This window comes from Rana temporaria, chromosome 6 (genome assembly GCF_905171775.1).
Source record: "Rana temporaria chromosome 6, aRanTem1.1, whole genome shotgun sequence".
NCBI classification, from domain to species: domain Eukaryota; kingdom Metazoa; phylum Chordata; class Amphibia; order Anura; family Ranidae; genus Rana; species Rana temporaria.
This window is the reverse complement of record NC_053494.1, coordinates 57,243,137-57,270,073: the sequence shown is the minus strand read 5'-3', so window position 1 is coordinate 57,270,073 and position 26,937 is coordinate 57,243,137. Positions and strand designations below refer to the sequence as shown.

The window sequence follows — 26,937 nt, the reverse complement described above, 5'->3', positions numbered from 1 at the left end:
ACCACTTAAAAGCTAGAGGGAAGGGAAACAAAAATAAACAATGATCATGCCAAATTGGTTCTCTTAATTAGAAGAGAAAAATACTAATTTAGCTGGCTTGGCAAATTATGTTCTTCCCCCAGTTTTCATACAAGGCTTAACCGCTTAAGGACCGCCGAATGACTAAATACGTCGGCAGAATGGCATATGGACGGCCAGCGGCTGGCCATGACCCGGTCCTGTCCTCAATGACCGCGCCCGCGGGACCCGATCGCCGCCGGTGTCCCGCGATCGGGTCACAGAGCTGAGGAACGGGGAGAGGCAAGTGTAAAGTGCTTCCTAGTGAGCCTGTCACTGATCGTCTGTTCCCTGTCATAGGGAACGACGTTCAGTGACATCACACGCCCAGACACGCCTCCCTACAGTAAGAAACACTCATTAGGGTACACCTAACCCCTTTAGCGCCCCCTACAGGTTAACCCCTTCACTGCCGTTTTCACAGTAATCAGTGCATTTTTATAGCACTGTTTGCTGAAAATATGACAATGCTCCCAAAATGATGTCATTATGGCGGACACTTTTGACACCATTTTGGGACCATTGTCATATTTACAGCAAACAGTGCTATAAAAATGCACTGAATCGCAAAAAAGGACGTGGTCCTTTAGCTGCATAATGGTCTGGGCTTAAGTGGTTAAAGTGGTTGTAAAGTTGTAAGGCGTTTTATCTCTCGAAGATAGAAAGCCTTCTGTGTGCTGCAGCTGCCCCAGCACCCCCTAGTACTTACCTGAGCCCAATCTTCCTCCAGTGATGTTCACAAGTTCGTCGGCAGTCCGGGGATCTCCCGATTGGCTGAGACACAGCAGTGGCACCATTGGCACCTACTGCTGCCAAGCAAAGTCAGTTAGAGAGAGGTGATGGAGTAGAAATGGGACTCCGTGTTTGCATGCACACAGGGAGCTCTGACTCAGCTTGAGTGCCCCCATAGCAAGCCACATACTGTGTAGACAATCAACAGGAGGTATGGGTCAGAAGAGAAAAGAGGGACCCAAAAAGAGGAGGATCTGGGCTGCCCTGTGCAAAACCAACTGCACAGAGCAGGTAAGTATACATGTTTTTATTTTTTTCCCTAAAAGTAACAAAACAAGACTTTGCAAATTACTTTAAATAAACCTGCACATCTGTTAGGAGGAAGCCATCGGAACTACACTTGCTCGACTGGGAAGCCTGCAACTGAAAAAAATCTCCATTAATCCCTGGACCACATTCTAATCCCAGACCAGTCACATCAGCTAAACTGAAACTTTACTACCTCTAGTACACAGCTTGGGGGGGGGGGGGGGCTCTTTTCACTAGAGAATTCTCAAAATATTGTGACGATAGATTTACTTTAATAGAAAAACCATGTCCTTTTTCTGTTACGATTGCAAATAATGCAAATATATTAATGCTCCAATATAGGTTTGAAGGAAACGTGTTTTTGATCCAACCCCACTAAAGAGTGTCACAACTCAAACACCAACAATGTAAACACCACTACACACTGTACACAACTGTCCTGATAAAGGATCTGGGAGGGAAAAACAATCCTGGCGCTCTTACTGAGAACTGCATTATTTGTTTTTGATCCAATCCTGCATGTGCCAAACTGACATGTGTTGCAGGCCTCTTTGGCACTGGAGGGGTTAGTATAAAATATTTAGCTTAAAAAAAAAAAAAAAAAAAAGAAATAGGCGCAGGACACTGCAATAAGCAGAACAGTCACCACCTGGCTGCCCATGTCCTACAATGCTAATTTTCCCATTTCCAACCTGAAACGGTCAATTGGGTTTAATTAAATAAACTGGTCACAAACCCTGCCCCCCCACCCTCTTACCCAAGCTCCCATTTAACTTAATTGGAGCCAGATAAACCTGAAATATAAGGTGAAACACTTTCTGGCACTATACGATAAAATATTCCTATTAAAAAAAACAAACAAAAACAAAGAAACAAAGAACTAAAATAACCAAATAGTAAGAAAGTGCCTGAAACATGTTACCAGCATTTAGAGCCCTTTCAGATACAAGGCAGAAATAGGTGTAAAGTAGTTTAAGAAACCAAAACAGAACAAAATATATGGATTTTCCATTAAAATTTCCAGGGAAGGTCCATAAATGTATATTAATGAAGGTCAACCGGGTCCGATGTTCGCACTGCGCTAAGTCTGTTCATCTATACTCAGATGATCTGTGTCTGAAGATCTTAAACATTTGGTTTCCTCTTCCTTTCTCCGTCTTTCTAGTTCCCATTCAACAAAGGTGTCAAAGAGGCTGGGCCAGGCCTCATCCTCACTGTAGTTGCTAAGGTCGGGTCCAATCACCTGAGTAAAGTTTAGGAACATGTTCCATGTGTCTCGGGAGATTCCCTTGATTCCTGAGGGGTTCTCAGTTAGGAAGTCTAACCAATGGTCCAAAATGAGGGGTTTGTTCTGGGTGAATACTAACTTCCAGAGGGCGATGGCTATTTCCCGGTGAAGCGACCGCTGCCCTTCTTCTGAGTCCAGGCCAAATTGAAAAGTGAAGCGATAAAGATCTTTAAATTTATCTTCTTGCTTGGCTTCATTTAGGAGGCTGGAAAACCTGTTGCATATTCCTTCAATGCTGTCTGCGTTTATTGCCTTGCATCCTTCAAAAAACTCTTTCCTGCAAGGAAGCAAGAGAAAAAACAAATCTGAAAGGAGTTCAATTAAAAACGATTTTTTTGGGGGGGAAAATACCAACTGTATAAGGATAGACAAATATTGGTTAGCAGGGAGGAGGGGGTGGCACTAGGCAGTTAGGAATGGTACCCTTGTAGCAAGCTTTGCTGAGGACATTTCTACTGTTGCATTCAGGAGTCGCAATTTATACACAGTCCTCAATGAAGTAATGACTTATTTTCTTCTATACAGATTAATATACTGGAATAGCAATTATAGCTGTTCCTGTGGGCAATAGAAGGACAATGCTTTTCCCCTTCACTACACTGAAGTATGCTGGGGGAGCATTTTAACCACCTCAAATCTGGGCACTTTTCACCAAAAAAAATGCAATAAACGTATATTGATTGATTTGCGCAAACGTTATACCAGCTACAAAATAGGGGATAGATTTATAGCATTTTTATTTTACTAGTAATGGTGCCGATCAGTGATTTTTATTGTGACTGCGATATTGTGGCGGAAATATCTGACACTTGACACCATTATGGGACCATTCACATTTATACAGCTTTAAATATGCATGGATTACTGTGTAAATGTGACTAGCAGGAAAGGGGTTAACACTAGGGGGCAATCAAGGGGTTAAACGTGTACCCTAGGGAGTGATTCCAACTGTAGGGGGGACCGATTGGTGTCCCTATGTACAAGGAACACACCATCGGTCTCCTCTCTCTGACAGGACGTGGATCTGTGTTTACTGGGCAATCGCAAGTGCACATTGCGGCCGCTGGGCACACGCATCAGGGTCACAGTGACGTGGCGGGTGCACGCGCCCCCCTAGTGGCTCGGGAAGGCGGAGACGTCATATGGGTCCGCCCAGAACGAGAGGCTTATCGTCTCGCCGTCATCGAATGGCGGGCGGTAGGCTAGTTATAGTTTGGGGTGGTTGCGATTTGTTTGTATAGTTGATGAATTGGTGGTCCTGGGGCACACTGGATACCTTTGCTGCCATTTTACTATTACTGGATGACCAGTGTGTCCCTGTAGCTTTGAGGGGAGGGGTGGGCTCCCTCTACAAATGCCTGCCCTTAAAATCTATACATCATTATATGTGCTCCAACTTTAGAGACTCCAAAATTATAGAGTTAGGACTGCAGTACACTGGGGTGCTGCAACGTGGCTTCTGCAGGTTAGACATGCATTTGCAAATTTGAGGAACTAAACCCCTTGTTTTTAATGTGAACTGTTAGACAGGGTCTATTTGGTTTGTTGCAGGCTGGCAAGTGAGCTGGGAATGTTTTTTTTACAGCTTCGTATATTATGACCCCCCCCACACTTCACCCTCCCTCCTCCAGCCGCAAATTTCTCAATCTTATCTCGATCTCCCCCTGCTCCCAAAAACCACCCTCCCCTTCTCATGTGCCCTCTAGAATGCCCGCTCTGTCTGCAATAAGCTCACTTCTATCCATGATCCTTTTGTCTCCTACTCCCTTAACCTTCCTGCAATCACGGAAACATGACTTCAAGAGACAGATTCTGCCTCACTTGCAGCCATCTCACATGGAGGCCTCCAATGGACTCACCCACACCCAGTGGATGGAAAGGAGGTGTAGTTGGTTTGCTTCTATCCCCACTGAGCACCTTTCAAGTCCTGTCTACCCCTCTCCTTCTCCTCTTTTGAGACACAATCACTTTTATAAATTGCAATTTCAAGAAACTTTTACAAGTACTAAAAATACCTGCTGATCTTTTCAGAAATGTCCCTGCCACCACCTGTGAGCTCAACTGCAAGCAAAATAATATCTTTATTTTGTAAACCATTTCATTCCTCATGTAATTGAGATTAACAAAGACATATTTGTAGTTACACCCAAGTGTCAACTAAGGCTGCCTCCATACAGTGCATTACTTGGGAGTACCACCCAGGGACAGAGATTGTGTTATTTACAGGACCATCAGGTGAAAATAAACAGAAACAAGCATGCAAGACTAAAACGAATGCAGCCACAACATCTAAGGACTGGTAAACTGCAATGTATTACTTTATTGTTTCTGGCTTTAAATTGACTGTCATTATGTGATGTTCTTGCATTAAGTACACGTACCTAGTAAACTTGCACATGGTTGCAGCCTGAAATTTCCAAGCCAGAACTAACACTCTGAACTCCGTCGGGTCCACACTCAAATCATTACAAAACCGTTCCATGCCTTCTTCTAAGATGGCATCTTCCCTCTCATCCTTGTATCTCCGAAATAAGTCTTCAATCCTTTGCAAGGATGACGCTTCTGCTCCCAACCCTGGTTCTTTCTTCTTTCCATCACCACTTGGTGCCTGAGGAGGACATGACTCTACTGTGGCATCCTGTGCTTTCTTTGTTCCATTGACCAAGATGTCCCCTGAGGCCTTACCACCAGCAGATGTGTGTTCTTCCTTGTGTCCTGAGCTTCTCTTATGTGACTTGTTGGAGTCCCTTTCACCGTTTTTACTGCCTAGTGTGGATGATGGATTTTTACACTTGGTGACACACTGGCCCATGTTGAGTGTGTCCAGTTTTAGAGCAGTCTGTCTTGTACCAGACGCTGTCTCGGCCAATGTGCAATACACGTCAACATACCATCCTGAGAAGCTGTCTAACCTAGAAAAAAAAACAGAAGTAAAATGTTAGCCAAAGAAAATACACATTATACTATCAAAACACACCATTTGGAACCATCATCTGTTCCATTCTTCTAGATGCTACAACTAGAGAAATAAGAAAAATAATGTTTATAGATACTGTGTAACAACTCTGTGCACTGTACAATGATATCACTTCATCCATGTGCAGTTTGAGCCTAGGCTCAGACTAGTGCGATTTCAGATATCGCATGTGATTCGCACCCCCACCGCAGGTGCCGATCACATGTGATGTCTGAGCAACGCGAGTTCAGTCATACAATTGTATGGCTGAACTCAGATTGGATTTGTACTGAAAAAGGTGCAGGGACTTTTTTTCCCCCACATTGGAATCGGATTGCATGGGTGTTCTCACCTATGCAATCCGACTCCTGTACGAATCCACAGGTCGCACTGCAATCTGTGAATCGTTCTGGGTGTGTCATTAACATTGTATTGACACCTGCAGCAGCTCACAGAGGGCAGTGTGAACTGCCTGCGGGAGAGAAGCGATGCGGGAACTGGCGCTGTAATCGCGCAGGTTCCTGCATCGCATTAGTCTGAACCTAGGCTGATAGTAAAGCCTATGTGCACGGTAAAGAATCTACACACACACACACATACATACATACATACATACATATACACATATATATATATATTACACACACACACACACACACACACACACACACACACAAATCACTGTAGGCATTTTCCACAGAACACAATCTGAATCTGCTCTAAGGAGTTATAGTTGAAGTGTGCTCCCTCTCATAATACTGCAACTGTTCAAGAATGGACCAATGGCTGGTATATTAAAAACAAAGAAGATATGCTACAATCAAGTTGCTCTATACAAAGGAGTGTCAAAATAACACACAAAGCAAAATGGTGCATGCTTTGATTTTAATTTGGTGCAATTAGGTTGCACCGATGCTAAGCATTTGCACGAATATCGATACTCGTGCAAATGCACCAATACCTTCAGGTACGGTTCTTTCATCCGTTAGCGGGATTCCACTGCTGACAGATAAAATGTACACAAAAGAATATGGCAATTATCGGTAGTTAAAGCGGTGTTTCACCCTAAAAAACAAGTTTCTAGCATGCCATCAAGCATAGTAGCGCGAGCTACAGTATGCCTTTCTTTTTTTTTGCGCCGTACTCACAGTTTAATCCTGTAGTGAAGTTTCAGACTCCCCGCGGGGAATGGGGGGTTCCTATGCAGAGGGAAGATGATTGACGGCCGGCTATGGCGCGTCACGCTTCCCGAAGATAGCCGAAATAGGACTTGCCTCTTCGCGGCGCTATACGGCGCCTGCGCACAGACATCGGAGCTGACTGCGCAGGCGCCGTGAAGAGGCAAGTCCTATTTCGGCTATCTTCGGGAAGCGTGACGCGCTATAGCTGGCCGTCAATCGTCTTCCCTCTGCATAGGAACGCCCGCGGGGAGTCTGAAACTTCACTACGGCAGTAAACCGAGTACGGCGCCAAAAAATAAAATAAAGGCGTACTGTAGATTGCGCGAGTATGCTTGATGGCATGCTAGAAAAAAAATACGTTTTTTTTTTAGGGTGAACCCCCGCTTTAAGGAGCGGGGCCGCTGCGTCCTTAACAACCAATGACATTTTAGCTGCGAGTAGGATTTTCCTTCCCCGCCTCCTCCGTGACCAGTCCCTGGAGTTCCTACTGATCCTATTCTACTGGAGGTAAGTGGGTTTATCCCCAGGCAGGAGACTCTGTACGGAGCCAACAGATGAAGGGGCAGGGAGCCATTCACTTTCTTGGGCCAGTGCCAAGCCTGGAGTGGAAGGGAGCTTGATCGGAGGGGGAGCACGGCGCTGGAGGGCGGCAGGTGGGAGAAGAAGTAGAATGGCCCCTGTGGACTACGGAGCTCTGAATTTTTCTGTGGAAAATAATGAAGAAGCATTGTGTGGTGCGCCATGACTGTCTGCTTCACCAGGAGCCTGCCGGAGCGGTGCTAAGCGCTGTAGTCCAGGAGGGGAGCCTTCTGATGAAAGGAGTCAGCAGGAATGGGGTGAGGAAGGGCAGAGTGCGGACCATTCTCTTCATACCGCCTGGTAGAGGGAATTTAGGGTGAATGGATGACCGAGTCATCAGCTTGTCACAGGGGACCAGGCTCACAGCTTATGACAGGGCATCGGGCCCCAAGGTGTGACATGTAGGAGTTTTTAACCCCCTCCTACCTACCCACCCACTGTTGCCCTTTAAGCAGAACTAAATGCTTCTATCCTTTACTATAGTGGTGATCAGGGATTAGCACTGGTGTGTTCAGACATGAGTCCAAACCATCCTGAGCTATCCCAGTAAGAAGCTGTCACTTCAGACATTAAAAAAAAAAAAACACACACACACACACACACACAGGTAAAATCGGTAATTGGTATCAGCAAGTACTTGACGAAAAGTATCGGTATTCGTTCTTAAAAAATACTGGTATTGGTGCTTCCCTAATGCAAAGGCTTAGAACATTAAGTGTTCTAAACAGACCACTGTACATAACTGGTCCCCTTTAAAAAAGAAAACTTCCCCAAAAAACAGACATGTTTAATTGACCCACAGAAGTCCCCAATTAGGAAAACAAGCAAATGATTTGTGAAAGAGATAGCCATTTTAAAACTGCACCAATCAGTATGGCTTTAAACCATAAAATGAGCCATAACCATGACTGTGAGAACAAGCAGCTGTCACACCTTCATTTAACAGAGCAAGTTATTTTAACAAGGCCCTTGTGACCTTGGCACAGTTGAACAGCAGTCTGTTTATGTCAGGCCACAGCAGAATTGATACCTGAATACCAGGCTTAAAGTGGAACTATAGGCAAAATAAAAAACACATATGATGCAGTCGGTCAATAGCCTTAACACAGCAGTCAGTTTTTTGTGTCCCACGATAATATGGTTTTATTACCCCCTTATCCTGCTGGCAAAGGCAATGCATGCTGGTTCCTGAGGAATCGGACATCGCAGACTGGCCTATCAAGTGGCTGCAGGCACGGGACCCAGAAAGAAAGACCAGCGAAAGTGCTGGGGGCCCACCAGATCGGTGCCAGCGCTGTGCTGGGAGGACACCATATGACAGGTAAGTATGCCATAATGTACTAACATGCTGTGCACACTAGTACATTACGGCATAACTCACCTGGGGGCCTTGAAGAAAAAAGGGGGGAAGATACAGCGGCCTTTACTTCCATTTTAACTGAAACAAACGGCTTTGTAGGCTTAAAACTGGATGAGGAACAGCCAAACTCTGCACTCCATACTGAAAATGATCACAGTGCCATCTTATAGATGCTATTCATATCAGAAGTTATATCAAGTTTATGTCTGAAGGTGGCCATACAAACTTTGATTTTATTATCCCAAAGTGCAATTTGATAAAACAATTGAATGGGCAAACAAATAAAATAGGCATAACTTCCTTTCTGAATAATTTAGATAAAATCTGGTCAAACAGTGCATTGGTCAGGGTGGAAAGCAGCAATGAGATGCTCCGTTCATGAATTTGATCAATACGATCATAAGATTGCATGGCGATAACCAGGGCTTTTTTTTTTTAGCCGGAACTCGGTGGAACTCGGTTCTGCCACTGGCAGAAGCTCACTGCTTGAGTAACTCCTCTCTCCCCAATGTCCCCTAGCAGTGCACTCCTGAACCCTGCACCCTGTATGCAGTAAACTCCTGAACTCTGCCATAGGGCACTCCTGACCTTTACATAGTGCAAAGATCAAGATTGTACTATGTATATAGCACACTTCTGATCTTTGCACGCTGAATGTTGAGCAAAATGCGCTAATGGCAGTTAACAATGCCCCATTAAAACCCTCCCACTGTTAGGCGGTGGGGCCTGGTTAAGTTCCTGCACCTATTGTCAGAAAAGAAGCCCTGGTGACAACAGAAATGTGATTGGTAACCTAATCGTATATTACAACTTCTATTTGAAATCCAGTTTCTAGTATGTGTCATTGACCAAACGAGTTGACAACTATAGAGCAATTGGAAAAGGAAATGATCTTTTCATCACCGAGTGTATGGGCCTCCATTACAGGTACAAAAAAAAAACCAGACACAGGAAAGTCTATACAATTCCCTTTACGTGCCCAGGCTGCCTGGAGGACTCTGTTCGGTGGCACACAGCCAGCACAAACTAACAATATAAAGTTTATCAGCTGAAAGCCTAAGGTTGCAAAATAATGTACATAAAGTTCTTTACAAACCAAATTAATAATTGGCCTCCTAAGAGCCGGTTCACACTGGGGCGACTTGCGATCCGACTTCATGTCGCCTCAAGTCGTCCCAAGTCGCGCTGTAGAGAAAAACAATGGAAGTGAATGGGAGCTGTGTTAATACACACGACTCAAGGCGATCCGACTTCAGAAAAGGTTCCTGTACTACTTCAATCCGACTTGTAGGCGATTTGTACCCATTGATTTCAATGGAAGTCGCCTCAGAAGTCGGATCACTGTCTTATCTGAAGCTACTTTCCAGGAAGATAACATACATTTCTCAGGCAAATCTCTCCTGCCCCCTTCCCTCTTCCAGAGCTGATTGTTGTTTTATTGGCCACTGGAAAGTCTCCTGTCCTGGAGACGACTTCAAGTTGTGTTGTAAATCGCCCCAGATCACCCTGTGGTTCATGTTCAAGTCGTGTCGGAGTCGCCTCTGAAAGTCGTGCTGGAAGTCGTGTCGCCCTAGTGTGAACCGGCTCTAACCCTTCCTAGGACTAGAAACGTTTACAGGAAAAACAAAGCAATTGTGTAAATTCACTTCCCACTTTGAGTCTGCGGTTCTCTATATTCCTAGCGACTGAACATAGTTTGTCTCATGAATCATACTCTCAGAATGGTACAATCACAGCTGCTCTTGGACCATGTATTGTGCATTGAACACAATATGTGTTCAGAGGCCAGAAATAAAGTAACATATTTTTCCCGCAGACACACTGAGAACCTGGGGTGCAACACAGACAATGAGCTTTACTGGCAGTGTATTGTCTAACTTGCTAGACTGACAGCACTTGTAGTAACAAACTTTACACACACACACACACACACACACACACACAGGGCTTAATTTACCAAAACTGGAGTGTGCAAAATCTGGTGCACCTCTGGACAGAAAGCAATCAGCTTCAAAGGTTTCTTTGTTGAAGCTTAAAGTGATTGTAACCTTTCATTTTTTTTATTAACCACTTTACATCCTGCCCATAGTCATATGACATCCACTGATGGGATTTCTCATCCTAGGTGGGCATCATATGACGTCCACAGATCCATTTCCTGTCAGGGGAAAGGAGACCGATCGTGTGTTCCTTGTCCAAAGGGACATCAATCAGTAACCCCCACAGTTAGAATCACTCCCTAGGTAACGCATTAAACCCCTTGATTGCCCCCTAGTGTTAACTCCTTCCCTGCCAGTGAAATTTATACAGTAAGCAATGGCTATTTATAGCACTGATCGCTATATAAATGTCAACAGTAAAAAAAAAGTCAAAAGTGTCTGATCTGCCCACCGCAATCCTGATAAAAATCAATAACTTTTGCGCAAACCAATCAATATACGCTCATTGCGATTTTTTTTACCAAAAATATGAAGAATATATAAAATCGCCTTAATTATTTTATTTGGGTAAAACGTCGCCCAACCGTGCAATTGTCAGTTAAAGAGACGCAGTGCCGTATCGCGAAAAATGGCCGGGCAGGAAGGGGGTAAATTCTTCAAGGGCTTTAGTGGTTAAAAAAACAAACAGGTTATACTTTCCTCCTCTGTGCAGATGGTTTTGCACAGAGCCACCTGGATCCTTAACGTCGCTGCTCATGACCCCTCCCTCCTATCGAGTGCCCATCAGCCAGAAGCTCTCTATGGGGGTACCTAATCTGTCAGAGCTAACCTTATCGATTTGTTACTTTTTAATAATAAAAAAAATCGCGTTTGTAAGAACGCTTCACAAATACGGTGTGACAAAGTATTGCAATGACTGCCATTTTATTCTCTAGGATTATATATAATCTTCTAGCAAAAAACAAACAAACCTGATTTTAAAGTTGTAAACACCAAGGGCCAGATTCCTAGAGGAGATACGACGGCGTATCTCCAGATACGCCGTCGTATCTCTGCGTCCAGCCGGTCATATCTATGCGCCCGATTCTTAGAATCAGTTACGCATAGATATCTATTAGATCCGACAGGCGTAAGTCTCTTACGCCGTCGGATCGTAACTGCATTTTAACGCTGACCACTAGGGGCGAGTATGCCGATTTACGCGTCGAAATATGTAAATCAGCTAGATACGCGAATTCGCGAACGTACGCCCGACCGAGGCAGTACAGTTACGCCGTTTACGTTAGGCTTTTCCCGGCGTATAGTTACCCCTGCTATATGGTGGCATAAGTGCGGCGTACCAAATGTTAAGTACGGCCGTTGTTCCCGCGTCGAAATTTGAAAAAGTTACGTCGTTTGCGTAAGTTGTCCGTGAATGGGGCTGGACGTCATTTACGTTCACGTCGAAACCAATGACGTCCTTGCGGCGTACTTTGGAGCAATGCACACTGGGCAAAAAAGTCAATCACGTCGGGTCAAGCCTGTTTTACATAACACACGCCCACCTCTTCACAATTTAAATTAGGCGGGCTTACGCCGGCCTATTTACGCTACGCCACCGCAACTATTTTTTGAGAATACAGCACTTGCCTGTAAAAGTTGGAGGCGTAACGTAAATAGGATAGTTCACCCCCCCCCCCCCCCCGACACATTTTACCATCGAGACAGGCATTGTAGCGCGAGCTACAGTATGCCTGTCCCGATTTTTTTAACCCCGGACTCACCTTGTAATTGGACATCGTAGATTTCGGCTCCCGCGGGGAATGGGCGTGCCTATGGAGAGGGAGGATGATTGACGGCCGGCCCTGGCACGTCACTCTCCCCGAAGACAGCCGGAGTAGGTCTCGGCTCTTCACGGCGCCTGCGCACAGGCTATGCGCACGCGTCGTGAAGACCAAGCCTATTTCGGCTATTTCTGGAGAAGCGTGACGCGCCAGAGCCGGCCGTCAATCATCCTCCGTCTGCATAGGCACGCCCATTCCCCGGTATCTTCGATGTACGACTACAAGGTGAGTACGGGGGTAAAAAATTCGGGACAGGCATACTGTAGCTCGCGCTACAATGCCTGATTTTAAGGTAAAAGAAAAAAAAAATTTTTTTTTTCGTCGATAGGGTGAACCCCCGCTTTAAGTGGTTAATGGAACAAGCTGATTGGCTACCATGCACAGTTGCACCAGATTTTGCACTCTCCAGTTTCAGTAAATCAACCCCCAATGAATTTAACTATTCTAGAAGTGTATTAAAAAATCAGCTTACATACTCTCTGCAAGCTACATACAGTTGAATAAATACTGGGAAACTCTGGCTGACTTTGCCGTTACAATGTGATCACCAATACGTGGATTATATACGAGTGCTAGTCATTACCATCTTGGTCTTTCAGTCTTTGTTATAAATAGAAGTAGTACAACTGGCAAGCAAAATGAAAAACATGTCTTTTTGTTCAATAGTGCCCATTAGGTTAACCAGGCTGTGAATTTAACTGAGAAGTATGGGTATTTTTTTTTCCGATTCACACTTACCTAGGTGTATGTGGCATCGGTCTGATGCTGCATCTGTCCCCCAGCGCCTCCAACAATGAGAACTGAGCAATTGAACATCGCTGATCGCTCAGGGCTCCCCAAGCAGAGAGCAGCTATCTGTCAGTCACAGCTCTCTGCTCTGCCCCCGCCTTGCTCACTGGAGCGCTGATCTGTGGAGGGGGCAGGAGCGGCTGGCTCAGGCTCTCAGCGAATCTGGGCAGATCCCGACTCAGTGGTCGTGATGACACCGAGCCTGGACTAACATCATCGGAGAGCAGACTACATCCCGCTCTGTGCTCCTGTGATCCGCAGAAGTACAGCCAAAACTAGCTTTGGTTGTACTTCTGCTTTAGGCTCGGTGCACACTGCAAATTTCCACATTGCACCCGAATCGCCATCGGGTCACACTGTCCTGCGAACTGCTGCGGGTGTCAATACAAAGTTAATGACAGCCCCAGATCGTTTCCCAGATCGCAGTTTGAACAGGAATGGTGCGGACAAAAAAAAAAAAGGGTCCCACACGAGTTTGGTCTGAATGCGATGCAAATGAAAAAAAAGTGTTGCCATTCCTTATAGGTTATTGACTGAAAGTAATGAAGCTAACGCATTAGTAAGATAGATCAGGCAGTCAACAACTGACTTACCATTGTTGATAAACATACTGTAAACTTTTAAAAACCAGCCTAAAGGAGTTTGCTGCAATTGAAGACTTGAGATTAATCGAGAACAAAAATAACTGAAAGGAGAAGTACAGCCAAAGCTCACATGGCTGTACTTCTCCTGTGGATAACAGTAGTGCAGTTTGTTCTGCACTCCTGGGACTCATTTTTAGCAGACAGTGAGCTGAAGTCCACTGTTTGCTGACATCATAGAGCCAGTCCAGGCTCGGGCAAGATCGTGACAATGAAGCCGGATTCTGCCCACATGCCTGGACAGCCATCCAACTTAGCCTCTCAGCAAGCTGCTGAGAGTCTGAGCCAGCCGCTCCCGCCCCCTCCACAGCCTTGCAACTCTAGTGAAAATCACCAGCTCTCTGCTCTGGGAGGCAAGAGAACAGATTCCCCCCCCCCCTCCGCCTCCTTTCCCCCCCTTCCCTTCCCCCCCCTCCCCCCCCCCCTCCTCCTCTCACCCTGCTTTTCCTTCCTCCCTCACTTTCTTCCCCTTCCCTCTCTGCACTCACTACCTCACTTCCACCACTATACAAAATCCCCGATTTTTTCACGCGTGTTCACGATTCACTTCCCTCCCTTGCATCAGGCTAGTTCAGTAGTCTTAATCTATATTCTATATCACACACATTAGACTAGCAGGACATTCCCTCCGTGTGTCCACCATGGCTACCGCATGGGACCCTATAGGGCTACGCACGCTGATTCCATCTTGGTGGGACCTGTCTAGGTGAGCAGCTCAGCCCGATACCTCCCCATTTAAATGATGTTTGTTATTGTATATGTATCTCAATTATTAATTGACTGTTTAATAATTTTTAGAATTTCTCCTGAGGAAGCGGAATATTCCGCGAAACTAGTTGAGACCGTCATAACCCTCAACCCATTGTGTCTTTCTCCTTATCGGGGGTTCCTCAATATGGTGTTGTCATAGGTTATGAGTATTTTAATTGTGTGATGATGTATGTCTATGTTTTCAATAAAATTTATTTTTTGTTCTTTTAAAATGTACCCTCACTTGTTCCTTTCTTTATCTGTACCGCGATAGTCCTAATTGGCCCATTCCTCCCCCCTTGGTTCTCTGGTTCGGGGACCTCAGACCTAAAATATCTTAAGAGAACAGATTCAGCAGTGTGCCATCGCTCGGTTATCAGTGTTAAGCACCAGAAGGGGACCGATGCTGCATCCACCTAGGCAAGTATGATTCTGCAAAAACAAACCACCATGCTTCTCTTTGATATATTAATGTACATGGATAGATCAAAGCCTCGGATATCACAGAGCCTTCAAAATGACGTTAGCAAAAAAATACAGGAAGTACTGAGGAAAGACTTAAAGCGGAGTTCCAACGACAGACATATAATGCCACTCCTTCTTATACACTGCGCCGCTACATTTACTATTTTCAAACAAAAATTACCTTATATTTTTCTTTGTTGGCAGTTCCCATCTTGCTTGTGGGCATGTGATGCCTACAAGCATAATCTTATGGTGCTGCTAAATAACGAGCATGCACCGTCTGTACTTGCGCATGTGCAGTATGGACAGCTCGCAGCGCAGGAAATGTCTTTGGTTGCCATCACAACGGATGGCAGAGTCGGAAGTGCCCACCCCCGTTGTGATGGCAACATCTTGCGACGATGAGCGGCGGCGATCAACACTAACTCCTGGGAATTAAGACACAAAGCTCCCAATAGATCGTGCGCCACTGGATATGATGGAGATATCCGTGGGTGGGAGAAGGCAGAAGCGATATGGAAAAGCTTATAATCATGGTAAGCTACCTGAAAAAAAAAATGCCCATTGCTGAAAACATGGCCAGCAATATATAGATTGAGAAGAAGTTTATAAAGTGGGTGGAACTCTGCTTTTAAAAAAACAGGGATTTGCCGTGGCAGAAAAGAAGGATACAGAGAACCAAAAATATATGAAAACAACTGTACCTATCTCTCTCTCTCTAAGACCAGCATATAAACCTGGGGTTTAACTGGGTGTAAATCCGCTCCCATGGGCCACAAGTGGTTTGCATAATGCTGATAGTCAACTGAGGCATAATACTGCATATTATTAGTATCACTGAAGGAACACGGGGGGACAATCTATATACAGGCCTCAACTGATATTGGACTGTATAGGACGACCGTATAGGTCGATACTAAAGTCGGATTATAAAAACTCCCACACACATAACAACCCACAGTGGATTTATCCGTATGGGAAGCATTGGAAAAACCTACCCAGCTCTTTAATATAAATACATCGGCTGTTATAGTGGAGAACTATTCCATCCCAGGTTAAGGATACTAAGATATACTGGGGTATACAGGGGGCATCTGGGATACCAAAGGAACACATTCCCAAACTACTTAGAGCAGGGATATGCAATTAGCGGACCTCCAGATGTTGCAAAACTACAAATCCCATCATGCCTCTGCCTCTGGGCGTCATACTCGTGGCTGTCAGAGCCTTGCTATGCCTCATGGGATTTGTAGTTCTGCAACAGCTGGAGGTCCGCTAATTGCATATCCCCGACTTAGAGGGTCAAGATACCCGCCGAGAAACCGCGTCTGAAGAGTGGAAATAAGCGGATTGTGAAACTGGGCAAGCGAATAAGACAAAACCAAAAAAAAAACAAAATGGAGTAAAACTACAAGTAAAATTACGAAGGGTGCAACCCCAAAAACCCCTAAAAAAAGTTCAGCAGCCAGTACAATCAAACAGTATATGACACAGGATGCAAGTCCAAAGAACTCAGGATCGATCACACAACAGCAAGATGAGAACGATAAGAAAATAGAAAAGAAAAAGAGTGCAACAAAAAAAGAAGCAGGAGCCGACCAATCAATTGACGATCTAACAACAGAAAGTGAACAAGAAACTAGCAGATTGGAAGAACAAAGGGCAGACGCACAAATCCCAACAAAGGGAGAAATTAACAAGATGCTGATGAGGCTGGAAAACGCGATCAAGGCAGAAATTAACACCCTCAGATCCGACCTGGGACACCTCCTGACTAGGGTCGAAGCGACGGAAGAGATAACGGAAAAACATGATCAGGATTTAAGTAAATTAAAGGAGCAAGTTAAATTAACACAACAAAACCAGAGGATGATATTATATCGATTAGAAGACCAAGAAAATAGAAACAGAAGACAAAACTTAGGAATCAAAGGGGATTTGTGAGAAAGTTAAAAAAAAAAAAAAAAGGGTTTATATATGGATAACTAATCAGTCGCCCAATATTGAAATATGTTTTTTGTCTTAAAATAAAAATAAATTTATATATATATATATATATATATATATATATATATATATATATATATATATATATATATATATATATATATATATATATATATATATATATATATATATATATATATATATATATATATATATATATATATATATAATATCACACACACATACAGTACAGACCAAAAGTTTGGACACACCTTCTCATTTAAAAAGAGTTTTCTTTATTTTCATGACTATGAAATTTGTACATTCACACTGAAGGCATCAAAACTATGAATTAACACATGTGGAATTATACATAACAAAAAAGTGTGAAACAACTTAAAATATATTTCATATTCTAGGTTCTTCAAAGTAGCCACCTTTTGCTTTGATTACTGCTTGGCACACTCTTGGCATTCTCAAGAGGTAGTCACCTGGGGCAGCACCCCATCACTCTCCTTCTTGGTCAAATAGCCCTTACACAGCCTGGAGGTGTGTTTGGGGTCATTGTCCTGTTGAAAACGAAGTGATGGTCCAACTAAACGCAAACCGGATGGAATAGCATGCCGCTGCAAGATGCTGTGGTAGCCATGCTGGTTCAGTATGCCTTCAATTTTGAAAAAAATCCCTAACAGTGTCACCAGCAAAGCACCCCCACACCATCACACCTCCTCCTCCATGCTTCACGGTGGGAACCAGGCATGTAGAGTCCATCCGTTCACCTTTTCTGCATCGCACAAAGACACGGGGGTTGGAACCAAAGATCTCAAGTTTGGACTCATCAGACCAAAGCACAGATTTCCACTGGTCTAATGTCCATTCCTTGTGTTTTTTAGCCCAAACAAGTCTCTTCTGCTTGTTGCCTTTCTTTAGCAGTGGTTTCCTAGCAGATATTCTACCATGAAGGCCTGATTCACACAGTCTCCTCTTAACAGTTCTAGAGATGTGTCTGCTGCAAAAGGTGGCTACTTTGAAGCTTTAAATCACCTATAATCTGCTGACATATTGCACTAATAAAAAAAGTGTTGAATACAAAACCAACACAACTGATATAAGTTAAAAGTATTTATTCTTCCAGTTATTTACCTGTAAAACCCGTTTTATCACTTGCTGAGTATTTTTATTCCCCCGTAGGGCATTTCTAGAAAGTTTTTCAAGTTGCCTGCAGCTTGCAAATAATTCGGAAAGTTGTATCATGCTGTAACTAAACATGGTATCTTTATAGTAGGGTTAAACAAATGTGCATTAGCCCTTATTAACCAATTTGCGTCTACTATAAATTGATGAAAAGGTAAACGCTATTTGTTTGCGAGGTCTTATTGCACAATAATGCCGTTTGCATGGCATTACTTAGAAAAACTAAGAAAAAATTTGCAGACGTTTTTCCCCATTTTGGGTAGAGTAAAAAGGGAGAATTGTAACTTTTAGCCATCTGTGTTCAATTTGGGACATTTCTCTTCACTTCCTGTCCCATAAAAAAAAAAATCACTCTTCTATTAAAAAAGATAGTTCTATGAACCTGAACAGCTTAGAGAGCATGTTTATTCGGAGGTACACCTCCATCAACATGTATTGCAGAAGCCTGCTGGGGACTTGTGATAGCAATATACAGTGCAACCTCAGTGTGGTAAACACTGGAATTTGTGGATCAGGTTGGGCAACACAATGCGTTTCCAGCATTCATTCAAGGAAAGTAAAAGGCAACCAGACAGCCCTTTACTTGTTTTGATGACAATCTTGATAGCCGTACAGCAAAACAAAAAAAAGCACACATTTTAAAATAAAGATATAGACATCCTAGCTGACTCAGATGCAGCAAGCATTCAATTAGCAAAAAGGTATTTATCTGCAAGATCTGGTCCTGAGTGCTGCCATGTTGGCAACGGTACCTGACCCTCTGCTGGACAAAAACTCAGTGCCACATTTCCAGCCACCGGAATGTCAAACTAGAGTTGGCAGCTGGCTTGGCAAGGAATTCTGAATATGGGACATTACTCCCTATAATAAACAGAACATTGGTTTATAAAAAGGTGTCCAATGCAGGGCTTGACAAATTTTCTTGGAATCTAGGAGCCAGCTAAAAAAGTTAGGAGCCAGGAACGCACCCCGTCCCGCCGAGCTCGGGTGCAGAAGCGAACGCATACGTGAGTAGCGTCCGCATATGAAAGTGATGTTCAAACCATACATGTGGAGGTATCACCGCGATCGGTAGAGCGAGAGCAATAATTCTAGCCCTAGACCTTTTCTGCAACTCAAAACATGCAACCTGTAGAATTTTTTTAAACGTCGCCTATGGAGATTTTAAAGGGTAAAAGTTTGTCGCCATTCCACGAGCGGACGCAATTTTGAAGTGTGACATGTTGGGTATCAATTTACTCAGCGCAACATTTTATTTTTTTTTATTGTGAAAAATGTAAATCGGGCCAACTTTACTGGTCTTTTTTTTTTTTTTATTATTAAAAAAATAAGTATTTTTTTTCCAAAAAAGTGTAAGACCGCTGCGCAAATACGGTGTGACACAGTATTGCAACAACTGCCATTTTATTCTCTAGGGCAGGGATTTGCAATTAGCGGACCTCCAGCTGTTGCAAAACTATAAGTCCCATCATGCCTCTGCCTCTGGGTGTCATGCTGGTGGCTCTGAGTCTTGCTATGCCTCATGGGAATTGTAGTTCTGCAACAGCTGGAGGTCCGCTAATTGCATATCCCTGCTCTAGGGTGTTAGAATAAAAATATATATATATATAATATTTGGAGGTTCTAAGTAAAGGAAAGGAGATGGGCGGGCAGTGAAAACAGGCAGGGGAAGCTTCATTAGCATTGGTGGTTGTCTGGTCATACCAACGGCCACCACAAGAGGGCGCCAGATTCCAGAAGGAACCATAGGACTGCAGAAGGCCGCAATTACCGGCCAGCGTGGCCCAACGCGACTGTGCCAGGGGTACTGCTCACGGAGACGAGATACCCCAGCTGTGCCACCCCAGGTCGCCAATTCTAGTCGCAACCTGGTCTAATGGACTATTTCAAGTCGCCTTTTGGGACAGCATGAGAGAGAAAGAGGTTCTTCCAATCAGATAACAACAAAAACCTGGGGAATGCCCAGGGAAAAACCAAGCCTACTTACCGACCAGCTAGCAGACAACCAATTAACCTGTCTAACACTATGCGTTAAAAACAGGGGTCTAGTCCGCACGCATTTGCAAACGCATGCGTGAGCCACAGAGCCGCGCCAAGGCACCCTGCAATATCTGTGGTCCTAACACTAAACAATGAGTGTCCCCACAGTGGAGGCACATGCATTTTAATGGATAGATAGGGGCAGGTGGACTGAGGGGGAGCCACCCCTTCTTAAAGGTACAAGAGCACACCAAACATCCTGCTCTTCCAATCAGAGCAGGAAACAAAAACACAAGAAAGTCCTTCCACAACACCCAGTAATAAAAAAATAAAAAAAATAAAATAAAAATAACCCTGCTGTCATGGAAGACCAAAGGAAAATAAGGGGGGGGGGGGAAGAGTCCAGGTTGCATAGAGGACACCCCAGCTTACACAACCTGACTGGTCTGCGTTTGACTAGGAGCAGCTTCCAAGAACTTCATTGGAAATTAAAAAACAAAAAAGATGAATGGAACAGCACTATCTGCTCTAATGCAAGAATCCCAAAGGGAGGTTAAAAACAAGCGTTTAGCAGATAAGGGAACGACCACAGCTTGGTAGAAATTCCACCTGAATGACTGGTCAACAAAACATACAATAATGTAGTGAGATAAAAGTGGGAAGTTGCACCATATATAAATGAAAAAAAAAAAAAAAAAAGTTTTTGCAGGTTGCATGCAATCCATAACTGCCAATATTATCCAGTTATCAATTCAGAGACTCAGTGGGTTTCTTCTCATCAATTTTGGAGGGATGTCCAGTTCTTGGAAATGTCACTGTTGTGTCATATTTTCTCCACTTGATGGCTGTGTTCACTGTGTTCCATAGTATATCTAATGCCTTAGAAATTCTTTTGTATCCTTCTCCTGACTGATCCCTTTTAACAATGAGTTGCATCTTTTGCACTACAGAGGAGGTCTAGGGCTAGAATTATTGTTCTCGCTCCAACGATCGCGGTGATACCTCACTTGTGTGGTTTGAACACCGTTTTCATATGCGGGCGCTACTCACGTATGTGTTCGCTTCTGCGCGCAAACTCGTCGGGACGAGGCGCTTTAAAAAAAAATAATAATTGTTTTCTTAATTTTTACAACAAAAAAAAAAAAAGACCTCAGATCTCATATTTAAATGCAAAAAAAAGACAAGAAAACATTGCTTTAATAAGCATGGGCGGAAGTGACGTTTTGACGTCGCTTCCGCCCTGCTATGCTATGGGGACGGGTGGGGGCCATCTTGCCCTCACTCTTATCCCAGCCGAGCAGGAGGAAGCACCCGATCGCCTCTGCTGCTGCCGACGGCTCCGGTAAGGCAAAATGAGCTAGTATGCACGCAAACTAGCTCATTATGAAATACTTACCTTGGAACGAGGTGTAGAGAACTTACCTGGTCCACGCCGAGTGAGATGTCATCTCGCCTCGGCGTGTCTTCCTGGTATCACCGCTCCAGCACTGTGATTGGCTGGAGCGGCGATGTCGTCACTCCCGCGCATGCGCGCAGGAGACTTCATTCCGGCAAGGTTCGGCGGCTGCCGGCCCTTTACCCGAGGATCCCCGTTTAGTAGATATATTTCATACCTACAGGTAAGCCTTATTATAGGCTTACCTGTAGGTAAAAGTGGTAGTAAAGAGTTTACTACCACTTTAAGTGGTTAACTGACAATTGTGTGGTTGTGCGATGTGGCTCCCAAACAAAATTGACATCATTTTTTCCCCAAAAATAAATATTATAGCGGCTACAAAATAAGGGATAGTTTTATGGCATTTTTATTAATACTTTTTTTACTAGTAATGGCGGCGACATTATGGCGGACACATCGGACACTTTTGGCGCTATTTTGGGACCATTCACATTTACACAGCGATCAGCGCTATAAATAGTCACATTTACACAGTAATGAGTGCATGTCAGTGAAGAGGTTAACCAGGAGGGGCGCTGAAGGGGTTAAGTGTGTCCTAGGGATGTGTTCTAACTGTAGGGGGCGTGGCTACGTGTGACACAACACTGATCACCGCTCCCAATTACAGGGAGCTGTGATCAGTGTCCTGTCACTAGGAAGAATGTGGAAATGCTTGTCTACATCAGCATTTCCCCGTTCTTCCGCTCCGTGAGACGATCGCGAGTATCCCCGCAGACATCAAGTCCACTCACAGAGCTCGCAGTGGGTGCACGCCCACAATGCATCTCAAAGGCGACGTACAGGTACGTTGATGCATTTTACTAAATTACAGCATTGCAGATTGTAAAGTAAATAATAATAAAATTGATAATAATCTATACGTTATTTTTTTGCCATTTTTTTCTCCCCAAGAAAGTGGAGATACCATGTAAGGCTTAATTTAAAACAGATGAAGATATTCCATTTCATTTTTGTTCATATTCATTGTTTTCACAGTTTGCATCCAGATAATAAATCTTTCCCTGACCTGCAATAATATGACTTGTGACAAATTTGCAACCACAATCCTTAAAATATTATTGATAAAGGCCCCCCTGGTTGCATTTAATACAATGCCTAACATAAGGTTTTATACTCACCAGCTATAGCTAAAGCTCCTTTTTATAATCCAAAATCTAAGAGAACAAATGGAAAAGCTCTGCTAAAATATCAATTATACAAAAAAAGCTATTTAAAAAAAAAAAAAAAAAAAAAAAAAAAAGGAAAAAGACACATGCTCCATGTTGAGTTATTGGAAAGTGAGCAACAGAACTTGTGATGACAAAAGGCCGGTTCTTCCTGCGGGGATTACATAGGAGTTATAGGGGAACAAGTCGTGACATGTCATCACTGAATTTTGGATGGAGGTATCTGTGGGAAAATAAGGCCTTATTGCTTCCGAAATATTAACCCAAGAAATGCCATCAAGTCTAGGTAAAAGATCTCAAACACTGTTTACCATCAACACATTTCTTTTGTTTGCCTTTTCCCTGTATTTTCTACTCGCAGATACAGATTGATCTGAACACATTCCACAATGTGTAAACAGAATAAGTCAATCCTGCTTTTCTGTAAAAAAAAAAAAAAAAAACAAGAAAAGAAAAGAAAAGAAAAAAAGAGATATGATATAGATAGATAGATATTTATTTTTTTATGCCGATAAGCGTGTCAGGGGGCACAAAAAGTTGGGGCACCGTGTAAAATCTTCATAAAAACCAAATGCAATGATTTGCAAATCTCATAAACACAGATTATATTCTCAATAGAAAACATATCAATTCTTTAACCACTTCCCACTCGCATGGCGTCATATGACATCGCTGACTTTGAGTGGGGATATCTGAATGATGCCTGCTGTTACAGCCATCATTTAGATATCTTTCTTTTACAGCCGGCGATTCCCTGCACCGTAAAAACAAATCATAGCCGCTGTTCAGCCTTCTTATTGTTTTTACAGGTAGAAGGGAAAGTTCCCCTCCACCACCGGTGTTTCTACCGACTCGCCTTGTGCGTTCAGCGAGCCGGAGAAGGAATCCGCTGGCGCCGGAAATTCACCATAGAGGATAACCGCAGGCCAGATGGTCCCCGGCAGTCTCCATGACCTCTCAGAAGCCGGGCACAACGTTATGACGTCACCTCTGCAGTTGTAAACACTGCCGTTGCCTCGGCTGAAAGGCCGAGATAGTCCCCACATATCGAAAAGAAAAAACTAATAGACCCCAGATCTCGCAGTAAAGAGGACCTGTCATGCCCTATACCTATTACAAGGGATGTGATCCAAAAAAATGTAAGTTAATTTAAAGCGCCCCGTCCCCGCGTGCAGAAGCGAATGCATATGTAGGTCGCGCTCACATATGTAAACGGCGTTCAAAACTACACATGCAAGTATTTCTGAGCCTATGCAGTGATGTCCATCACAGACTCATGCCTGTTTTTAAGGCAGTACCGTCAAAATTAATGAATATCACAGGCATCCAATTTGGCGTTTTGGCCTTATGCCTTTCATATAGAATTATCTCCAGTTTCTCTTGATATTATGTAGTGTAGATGACAATATATTTATAGCTTTTGCAATTCTACTTGGAACATTGGGCTCCATTCACCAAGCAATATCTTACCTCACATTACCTACACCTACCTTACCTACAAGTTTGCAGTAAGGTACCGTACATCGGTTTTTAAGCATTCACTAAAAAACGCTACTAATACAGACAGAACAAGTTATTTTATGAAGTCATGTAGTATTTTAGTAGTGAAAGCCTGCGGTAATTCAACGCCGGCATCCTTACACACAGGCTGTCAATAGCTGTTTGCTGTGCTATATACCCCATACTCATTCACATGGGGGGGGGGGGCCTTATTAAAGAGGGCTTCCATATTCCGATAAGCCCTCTGCCCGCAGACCCTCACAACCACAGGGCAGGGTGGTGGGGAAGAGGCCCTTTTCCCCATTAACAAGGTGCTATGTGGGGGGGGGGGGGAGGGGAGTGTGTCAGAGCCCCATCTGCCCCAAAGCATTCACCCCATGTTGAGGGCATGTGGCCTGGTATGGTTCAGGAGGGCAGGCTGCATGCTTGGATAAGGGTCTGGTATGGATTTGGAGGGGGCCCCATGCTGTTTTTTCCCCCTTAAATGTACATGTACCGCTTCTTAACAACCAGTTGTTTACTGGTCAAGGATGCCTGCGGCTCCCGGTTCCTAAAATATTGCATGCCGGGACCACTACTTAATTACCACATACATTTTTTTTTTTGTGAATTGACTTTCAATCCTGTTTTAACCGGATCGCATGCAGTATTTAGGCGTTTTCCCAAATACCACATGCAATCCTGAAAATGTCAATGGTTTGTGTTTGAATTTACTTTAACGTGTGAGCTTTAACACCCTGTGCGTAAGCACAGAAACATCAGTCACCCAGTGATGCATACGCACAGGGTGTTAAAGCTCACACGTTAAAGTAAATTCAAACACAAACCAACTATATAAAAACATTTTTTATTTAAAGTGTTAAAGAGTTCCACCCAAAAATTTAACTTGCACTTTTTGGATTCCTCTCAGGGGGGAGAAGATACCTGTGTAATACAGGTATTTGCTCCCACTTCCTGGCATATATCACCGCGGTGACCTACGTCATGTCCGGCGCCTACACTTTCCTCCCCTGCTGTCTTCTGGGAAACACACAGGTCCCAGAAGATAGCGTGGACCAGTGAGGATGTGCAGCGCGACTCGCGCATGCGCGGTAGGGAAACCGGAAAGTGAAGCCACAAGGCATAATTTCCCGATTCCCTCACCGAGGATGTCGGCGGGGGCAGTCGAGAGCCGAGCAATTGATCGGCTTCCGCTGCAGAAATCCTGGACACCATGGACAGGTAAGTGTCAGCAGCTGCAGTATTTGTAGCTGCTGGCTTTTAATATTTTTTTAGGCGGACCTCCGCTTTAAGTCATACCAGAAAACTTTCTCCATAGATACTACCTACCCTAGGGTGACAATGCTTACCTAGTTCAGTCTTAGGCTTCATGTACACGGGACATTGTTCAACCTCTCCTGAAAGATTTAATTGGACAGCTAGAAACCAGCGTCTAAAAACGGCCGTTTAGCCTGCCCCGGCGTCCCCTTAAAATGTGCTCAACACCCAGAGGATGACAAGAATCAGTGATTGTGTGGCCGCTCTGAATGGCTGTCCCCCCCCCCCAGCAACCGCTCATTTGTGGGGACCAAGAGCTGTCTTTGACAGCTCAGTCTCTGTGCTGAGAGCATGCAGTGAGCTTCACTGGGTGACTGATGTTTCTGTGCGCTCACTGCATGCTCTTAGCACAGAGACTGAGCTGTCAAAGACAGCTCTTGGTCCCCACAAATGAGTGGTTGCTGGGGGGGGGGCAGCCATTCAGAGCGGCCACACGATCACCGATTCTTGTCATCCTCTGGGTGTTAAGAACATTTTAAGGGGACGCTGGGGCAGGCAGGAAGGGGTTACAAATCTGTATATTTTACTCCTATCAACATACATTTGGTGACTTCATGACCAGACTGTTTGCATAAAGACAGTTTGACATTTTTTCATGTAAGTGATGCTAATTTTGACGTTTTGTCCATGGTTAAGAAATTATCCGACAGGATTGTTGGTTTCAATCAATGATGAACTGACTGGTGAATGATTTTAAGTGGACCTAGCCAAAAAAAGTGCATAAAACACAGGGCGACTAACTACTGTGAATGCAACTATTTGAGTGTACCAACATCCCAATAATATGGAAGTGGAAATTAGTCTGGACTACTAGAATGGACTTTTGGCGGTACAAGTAATGAATGTAAAAAATCTATAAATATTTATTCATAAAAAAAAAAAAAAAAAAAAAAAAAAAAGTATATAAGAAAAGATATACATAATTTCGTGGGAACAGTACATTATCAGCATATTATCTCAGTACATATTATTAAGAATATAACAAAAAAGCTTATACTTATGCAAATATACTCATGACATGAGACTATATAGCACAGAAGAGTATATATAAACTTTTAATCCTTGGAACTGAGTTTGATATGCGGAATGGTAAGTCTTGCTTTTACTCTCGACATGTTTCGCGTACAGGACGCTTCATCAGGAGCATAGAGTTAGATTAAACAGGTCTTCGCATAGGTTTGTGGAAACGACCGTTAATAATAAAGTATAGTATATACAGCGTTGTTGCCTAAACAGCCTTTTGGGCATGTATTAGGTCCTTTAAAACACTGTTGTATATGACGGTAAAAAGCTTGGGCAAACGCACGCTTGGTTGAAAGACGGTAGTGGAGGGTAGGCAACCGGTTACCCCATCCAAGGTCCCTAAACCATGTCCCTGGAATTGGTGTATCTCCAAATGTAAAGTTGGTTGGACATCAGGAGGAGGGGGGGGGGGGCTGGGGAGGCAGGGTGGAGAATCATAACCCCAGCACAGAACCGGAGATAGTCCTTTGGATAGTGCAATATT

General features: G+C 43.8%; 1 protein-coding gene across 1 annotated transcript in view; it reads right to left on the bottom strand.

Moving 5' to 3' along the window:
* Nucleotides 1–1,599: 1,599 nt before the first annotated feature.
* Nucleotides 1,600–26,937, bottom strand: part of DCUN1D3 (defective in cullin neddylation 1 domain containing 3) — a 36,161-nt gene continuing 10,823 nt past the window's right edge. The window contains exons 2-3 of the mRNA XM_040356848.1: nucleotides 4,768–5,298; nucleotides 1,600–2,663 (exon numbers count right to left, since the gene is read on the bottom strand). Of these exons, the coding sequence (XP_040212782.1) occupies nucleotides 2,180–2,663; nucleotides 4,768–5,298 (1,015 nt within the window). The 3' untranslated portion in view covers nucleotides 1,600–2,179. The remainder of the gene's footprint in view (nucleotides 2,664–4,767; nucleotides 5,299–26,937) is intronic.